The sequence below is a fragment of the Mandrillus leucophaeus genome, unplaced genomic scaffold (assembly GCF_000951045.1).
Source record: "Mandrillus leucophaeus isolate KB7577 unplaced genomic scaffold, Mleu.le_1.0 Scaffold100, whole genome shotgun sequence".
Classification (NCBI taxonomy): domain Eukaryota; kingdom Metazoa; phylum Chordata; class Mammalia; order Primates; family Cercopithecidae; genus Mandrillus; species Mandrillus leucophaeus.
Genome location: NW_012098099.1, coordinates 5,141,941 through 5,150,641, shown reverse-complemented (window position 1 = coordinate 5,150,641; position 8,701 = coordinate 5,141,941). Strand labels below are relative to the sequence as shown.

General features: G+C 39.5%; 1 protein-coding gene across 1 annotated transcript in view; it reads right to left on the bottom strand.

Annotated features, from left to right (window-relative positions):
* Nucleotides 1-8,701, bottom strand: part of LOC105534486 (probable C-mannosyltransferase DPY19L2) — a 161,231-nt gene that overhangs the window by 105,792 nt on the left and 46,738 nt on the right. The window contains exon 7 of the mRNA XM_011973215.1: nt 3,992-4,049. Coding sequence (XP_011828605.1) covers nt 3,992-4,049 — 58 coding nt within the window. The remainder of the gene's footprint in view (nt 1-3,991; nt 4,050-8,701) is intronic.

Sequence of the window (8,701 nt, the reverse complement as noted above, 5' to 3'; positions counted from 1 at the left end):
ATGTGAAAGGACAGAAATTATAACAAACAGTGTCTCAGACCACAGTGCAATCAAACTAGAACTCAGGATTAAGAAACTCACTCAAAACTGCTCAACTACATGGAAACTGAACAACCTGCTCCTGAATGACTACTGGGTACATAACGAAATGAAGGCAGAAATAAAGATGTTCTTTGATACCAATGAGAACAAAGACACAACATACCATAGTATCTGGGACACATTTAAAGCAGTGTGTAGAGGGAAATTTATAGCACTAAATGCCCACAAGAGAAAGCAGGAAATATCTAACATTGACACCCTAACATCACAATTAAAAGAACCAGAGAAACAAGAGCAAACACATTTAAAAGCTAGCAGAAGGCAAGAAATAGCTAAGATCAGAGCAGAACTGAAGGAGATAGAGACACAAAAAAACCCTTGAAACAATCAATGAATCCAGGAGCTGGTTATTTGAAAAGATCAACAACATTGATAGACTGCTAGCAAGAAAAATAAAGAAGAAAAGAGAGAAGAATCAAATAGAAGTGATGAAAAATGATAAAGGGGATATCACTACCGACCCCACAAAAATACAAACTAACATCAGATAATTCTATAAATACCTCTATGCAATAAAACTAGAAAACCTAGAAGAAATAGATAAATTCCTGGACACATACATCCTCCCAAGACTAAACCAGGAAGAAGTTGAATCCCTGAATAGACCAATAACAGGCTCTGAAATTGAGGCAATAATTAATAGCCTACCAACGAAAAAAAGTCCAGGACCAGACAGATTCACAGCCAAATTCTACCAGAGGTACAAGGAGGAGCTGGTACCATTCTTTCTGAAACTATTCCAATCAATAGAAAAAGAGGGAATCCTCCCAAACATATTTTATGAGGCCAGCATCATCCTGATACCAAAGCCTGGCAGAGACACAACAAAAAAAAGAGAATTTTAGACCAATATCCCTGATGAACATTGATGCAAAAATCCTTAATAAAATATTGACAAACCGAATCCAGTAGCACATGAAAAAGCTTATCCACCATGATCAACTGGGCTTCACCCCTGGAATGCAAGGCAAGTTCAACATATGCAAATCAATAAATGTAATCCAGTATATAAACAGAACCAAAGACAAACACCACATGATTATATCAATAGATGCAGAAAAGGCCTTTGACAAAATTCAACAGCCCTTCATGCTAAAGGCTCTCAATAAAGTTGGTACTGATGGAACGTATTTCAACATAATAAGAGCTATTTATGACAAACTCACAGCCAATATCATACAGAATGGGCAAACCTGGAAGCATTCCTTTTGAAAATGGGCACAAGACAGGGATTCCCTCTCTCATGACTCCTATTCAACGTAGTGTTGGAAGTTCTGGCCAGGGCAATCAGGCAAGAGAAAGAAATAAGGGGTATTCAGTTAGGAAAAGAGGAAGTCAAATTTTCCCTGTTTGCAGATGACATGATTGTATATTTAGAAAACTCCATCGTCTCAGCCCAAAATTCTCCTTAAGCTGATAAACAACTTCAGCAAAATCTCAGGATACAAAATCAATGTGCAAAAATCACAAGCATTCCTATACACCAATAACAGACAGATAGAGAGCCAAATCATGAGTGAACTCCAATTCACAATTGCTTCAGATAAAATAAAATACCTAGGAATTCAACTTACAAGGGATGTGAAGGACCTCTTCAAGGTGAACTACAAACCACTGCTCAATGAAATAAGAGGACACAAACAAACGGAACATTCCATGCTCATGGATAGGAAGAATCAATATTGTGGAAATGGCCATACTGCCCAAGGTAATTTATTGATTCAATGCCATCCCCATCAAGCTACCAATGACTTTCTTCACAGAATGGGAAAAAATCTACTTTAAGGTTCATATGGAACCAAAAAAGAGCCCACATTGCCAAGACAATCCTAAGCCAAAAGAACAAAGCTGGAGGCATCACGCTACCTGACTTTATACTACAAGGTTACAGTAACCAAAACAGCATGGTACTGTTACCAAAACAGAGATACAGACCAATAGAAGAGAACAGAGCCCTCAGACATAATACCACACATCTACAACCATCTGATGTTGACAAACCTGACAAAAACAAGAAATGGGGAAAGGATTTCCTATTTAATAAATAGTGCTGGGAAAACTGGCTAGCCATATGTAGAAAGCTGAAATTGGATCCCCTCCTTACATCTTATACAAAAATTAATTCAACATGGATTAGAGACTTAAATGTTAAACCTAAAACCATAAAAACCCTAGAAGAAAACCTAGGCAATACCATTTAGGACATAGGCATGGGCAAGGACTTCATGACTAAAACACCAAAAGCAATGGCAACAAAAGCCAAAATTCACAAATGGAATCTAATTGAACTAAAGAGCTTCTGCACAGCAAAAGAAACTACCATCAGAGTGAATAGTCAACCTACGGAATGGGAGAAAAATTTTACAATCTACCTATCTGACAAAGGGCTAATATTCAGAATCTACAAAGAACTTAAACAAATTTACAAGAAAAAATCAAACAACCCCATCAAAAAGTGGGCAAGGGATATGAACAGACACTTCTCAAAAGAAGACATTTATGCAGCCAACAGACACATAAAAAAATGCTCATCATCACTGGCCATCAGAGCAATGCAAATCAAAAACCACAATGAGGTAACATCTCACACCAGTTAGAATGGCGATCATTAAAAAGTCAGGAAACAACAGGTGCTGGAGAGGATGTGGAGAAATAGGAACACTTTTACACTGTTGGTGGGACTGTAGACTAGTTCAACCATTGTGGAAGACAGTATGGCAATTCCTCAAGGATCCAGAATTAGAAATACCATTTGACCCAGCCATCCCATTACTGGGTATATACCCAAAGGATTATAAATCATGCTGCTATAAAGACACATGCACACATGTTTATTGTGGCACTAATCACAATAGCAAAGACTTGGAACCAACCCAAATGTCCATCACTGACAGACTGGATTAAGAAAATGTGGCACATACACCCATGGAATACTATGCAGCCATAAAAAAAGATGAGTTTATGTCCTTGGTAGGGATATGGAAGGAGCTAGAAACCATCATTCTCAGCAAACTATTGCAAGAACAGAAAACCAAACACCACATGTTCTCATTCATAGGTGGAAATTGAACAGTGAGAACACTTGGACACAGGAAGGGGAACATCACACACTGGGGCCTCTCATGGGGTGGGGGAGGGAGAAGGGGTAGCATTAGGAGATATACATAATGTAAACAACGAGTTAATGGGTACAGCAGACCAACATGGCACATATATACGTATGTAACAAACCTGCACTTTGTGCGCATGTACCCTAGAACTTAAAAGTATTAAAAAAAAAACAACAATAATCAGAAAAAAATATGTTAAGAGGGCAGATCTCATGTTACTTATTCTGACCATAATAAAAAAGTTGAATATATATGTTATATGTATAATATATATGTTTTCATAAAATACAACTAATTTTATAATTTATAAAATATAAATTAATATATATGTGAGGTTTTAGAGGCAGACAGACATAGAATGGGAAATCCAGCTTCATCATGTAGTAAATGGGGCATGTGGATAAGTAACTTTGTGTAAATTTAAATTTCATACCTTGTATGGTGAGGCTACCACCACCCACAAATAAAGTTTAGTGGGAATAAGTCAGATAATGTGCATGATATGATTCAACTCAAGAAGTACAGTATTTCCTTTTCTCTGCAGAATATATGTATATGTATATATTTACTAAAAACAAGGCAAGAGATTTCATGTTTGAAATTTTACCTATTTAAACATTTCAATCAACATGATTTAAAAATCAACTTATAACACACGGGTCTTTAAAATATTGTGAAGTCATAAGTAGTAATCAATTATATATTGTTTTGATGAGTGTATTTCCTTGTTCATCTACAGCCTCTTCTATTTCTTAAAAATTGCTTTCTAGAAAACAAACCTCTCCATGGTTGAAAAAGAAGCACAGTACTGTAATAACACCTCCTAGTTGAGTCCCACTGCAAAAAAAAAAAATAATAATAGAGTATACAATCAAAATTCATGTAAAATATAGTGAGTTTTTCACAAAATTACCTCAGAATTTAAAATCATAGTTTTCTATATGTAAGACATAATAGTACTAAACCATACCCATGTGGTTGTTTAAATTCTGAATGTACAATTCTAAAAAGTATACCTATAAATTAATCTCAATTTTATAATTTATTATAGCTAAAATACTTTCTAAATAAAATACACAAGATGTGAACATGAGTTTTTCTTTTTTTTTGAGACTGAGTCTTGCTCTGTTGCCCAGGCTGGAGTGCAGTGGCGAAACCTCGGCTCACAGCAACCTCCGTCTCCTGGGTTCCAATGATTCTCCTACCTCAGGCTCCCGAGTAGCTGGGATTACAGGTGTGTGCCACCACGCCCAGCTAATTTTTTTACTTTTAGTAGAGATGGGGTTTCACCATGTTGGCCAAGCTAGTCTCGAACACCTGACCTTGTGATCCACCCACCTTGGCCTCCCAAAGTGCTGGGATTACAGGTGTGAGCCACTGCGCCCGGCCACATAAAGTCATTTTTAAGAAACAAGCTAGCACTTTAGAGTCTAGATCATATCGTTTGAATACTCTGAATAAAAGCAAATTTTTATCTTTTGAAATTGGATTTAAGGGATTGAGAGATGAAGACAAGAGTCTAACAGTTTCACGTAGCATTAACTTAGAACTGTCTAAACTACTGCAAATGTTCTTTACTTGAGTCCCAGAGAAGCAATAATGCAGAATACAAAAATCAGATGAAAGATAAAAATCATTTCTTTTGTTGTTCTTGTTTTGTTTTTTTGTTGTTTTTTGTTTTTTGTTTTTGTTTTTCTGAGACAGTCTCGCTCTGTCACCCAGGCTGGAGTGCAGTGGCGCGATCTTGGCTCACTGCAACCTCTGCCTCCCCGGTTCAAGCCTATTCTTCTGCCTCAGCCTCCTGAGTAGCTGGGATTACAGGCACATGCCAGCACACCTGGATGATTTTGGTATTTTTAGTAGAGATGGGGTTTCACCATGTTGGCCTGGCTGGTCTCAAATTCCTGACTTCAAGCGATCTGGCTGTCTTGGCCTCCCAAAGTGTTGGGATTATAGGCGTGAGCCACCGTGCCTGTCCAAAAACCATTTCTTATTCATGATCACAAATTGCCTTTTTGTGATCATGTCTGTGTATGAGAATGCAGATGCTCAATCCCACATCTGTGTAGTGTTTCTAGGCTTCCATTTATCTTCCCTCCACATACCACTTCCCTAGTCTAGCACATTCTAAGCACCATGAGGAAAAGGACAGGTTCTTTATCTGTCTTGTTCATTACTGGATCCCCAGCTTCTCACTTGGAAGATTAATAAATATTGGTTGAATTAATGAAGAAAGAAAGAAAGAAAACAACAGAGGAAAGCTAGTGGGAAATGATTTACCATTTAATAAAGCTTCACACAGAAAATCCAAAGGATGAACTTCACAGAGGAAGAAATTGAAAGAAAGAAGGTGTGAGCAGCAAGGACCAATTGTACATGGAGGAATTGGGGACATGTGGATAAATCAAAGTAAGATTTGACAACAGAAATAATAATCACGCAGCTGTGAGGGGTAACAGGAGTACTAAATGATGGTAATAACATGTAAGATAGGAGAGGATGGAGAGAGGTTCCAAGATGGCCAAATAGGAACAGCTCCAGTCTACAGCTCCCAGCGTGAGCAACACAGAAGATGGGTGATTTCTGCATTTCCAACTGAAGTACTGGGTTCATCTCAATGGGGCTTGTCCGACAGTGGGTGCAGCCCACAGAGCAGGGTGGGGCATCATCTCACCCAGGAAGCACAAGGGGTTGGGGAATTCCCTTTACTAGCCAAGAGACGTGTGACAGACGGTTCCTGGAAAATACTAACACTTCCACCCTAATACTGTGCTTTTCCAATGGCCTTAGCAAACGACATACCAGATTATATCTTGCGCCTGGCTGAGAGGGTCCCGTGCCCATGGAGCCTCGCTCACTGCTAGCAGAGCAGTATGAGATCGAACTGCAAGGCGGCAGTGAGGCTGGGGGAGGGGCGTCTGCTATTGCTGAGGATTGAGTAGGTAAACAAAATGGCTAGGAAACTCGAACTGGGTGGAGCCCACTGCAGCTCAAGAAGGCCTGCCTGCCTCTGTAGACTCCACTTCTGGAGGCAGGGCATAGCTGAACAAAAGGTAGCAGAAACTTCTGTAGACTTAAACGTCCCTGTCTGACAGCTTTGAAGAAAGTAGTGGTTCTACCAGCATGGAGTCTGAGATCTGAGAATGGACAACTGCCTCCTCAAGTGGGCCCCTGACCCCTGAGTAGCCTAACTGGGAGACACCTCCCAGTAGGGGCCAACTGACACTTCATACAGTCGGGTGCCCCTCTGAGATGAAGCTTCCAGAGGAACGATCAGGCAGCAACATTTGCTGTTCAGCGATATTTGCTGTTCTGCAGCCTCTGGTGGTGATACTCAGGAAAACAGGGTCTGGAGTGGACCTCCAGTAAACTCCAACAGACCTGCAACTGAGGGTCCTGACTGTTAGAAGGAAAACTAACAAAAAGAAAGGACATCCACACCAAAACCCCATATATACGTCACCATCATCAAGACCAAAGGTAGATAAATCCACAAAGATGGGGAGAAACCAGAGCAGAAAGGCCAAAAATTCTAAAAATCAGAGCGCCTCTTCTCTTCCAAAGGAATGCAGATCCTTGCCAGCAATAGAACAAAGCTGGATGGAGAATGACTTTGATGAGTTGAGAGAAGAAGGCTTCACACGATCAAACTTCTCCAAGCTAAAGGAAGAAGTTCGAACCCATCACAAAGAAGCTAAAAACATTGAAAAAAGATTAGATGAATGGCTAACTAGAATAAACAGCATAGAGAAGACCTTAAATGACCTGATGGAGCTGAAAACCATGGCATGAGAACTACGTGACGCATACACAAGCTTCAGTAACTGATTCGATCAACTGGAAGAAAGGGTATCAGTGACTGAAGATCAAATGAATGATGTGAAGCGAGAAGTTTAGAGAAAAAAGAGTAAAAAGAAATGAACAAAGCCTCCAAGAAATATGGGACTATGTGAAAAGACCAATCTATGTCTGATTGGTGTACCTGAAAGTGACCAGGAGAATGGAACCATGTTGGAAAACACTCTTCAGGATATTATACAGGAGAAATTCCCCAACCTAGCAAGGCAGGCCAACATTCAAATTCAGGAAATACAGAGAGCGCCACAAAGATACGCCTTGAGAAGAGCAACTCCAAGACACATAATTGTGAGATTCACCAAAGTTGAAATGAAGGAAAAAAAGTTAAGGGCAGCCAGAGAGAAAGGTCGGGTTACCCACAAAGGGAAGCACATCAGACGAACAGTGGATCTCTCAGCAGAAACTCTACAGCCAGAAGAGAGTGGGGCCAATATTCGACATTCTTAAAGAAAAGAATTTTCAACCCAGAATTTCATATCCAGCCAAACTAAGCTTCATAAGTGAAGGAGAAATAAAGTCCTTTACAGACAAACAAATGCTGAAGAGAGTTTGTCCCCACCAGGCCTGCCTTACAAGAGCTCTTGAAGGAAGCACTAAACATGGAAAGGAACAATTGGTACCAGCCACTGCAAAAACATGCCAAAATGTAAAGACCATTGATGCTAGGAAGAAACTGCATCAACTAATGAGCAAAGTAACCATCTAACATCATAATGACAGGATCAACTTAGCACATAACAATATTAAGCTTAAATGTAAATGGGCTAAATGCTCCAATTAAAAGACAAAGACTGAAAAAGTGGATAAAGAGTTAAGACCCATCAGTGTGCTGTATTCAGGAGACCCATCTCTCGTGCAGAGACACGCATAGGCTCAAAATAAAGGGATGGAGGAAGATCTACCAAGCAAATGGAAACAAACAAAAAAAGCAGGGGTTGCAATCCTAGTCTCTGATAAAACAGACTTTAAACCAACAAAGGTCAAAAGAGACAAAGAAGGCCATTATATAATGGTAAAAGGATCAATTCAACAAGAAGAGCTAACTATCCTAAATATATATGCACCCAATACAGGAGCATCCAGATTCATAAAGAAAGCACTTAGAGACTTGCATAGAGACTTAGACTCCCACACAATAATAATGGGCAATTTTAACACCACACTGTCAACATTAGACAGATCCACGAGGCAGAAAGTTAAGAAGGAACTCAGCTCCACACCAAGCAGACCTAATGGACATCTACAGAACTCTCTACCCCACATCAACAGAATATATATTCTTCTCAGCACCACATCGCACTTATTCCAAAATTGACCACATTGTTGGAAGTAAAGCACTCCTCAGCAAATGTGAAAGAACAGAAATTATAACAAACAGTCTCTCAGACTGTGGTCTGCAATCAAACTAGAACTCAGGATTAAGAAACTCACTCTAAACTGCTCAACTACATGGAAACTGAACAACCTGCTCCTGAATGACTACTGGGTACGTAAGGAAATGAAGGCAGAAATAAAGATGTTCTTTGATACCAATGAGAACAAAGACACAACATACCATAATATCTGGGACACATTTAAAGCAGTGTGTAGAGGGAAATTTATAGCACTAAATGCCCACAAGAGAAAGCAGG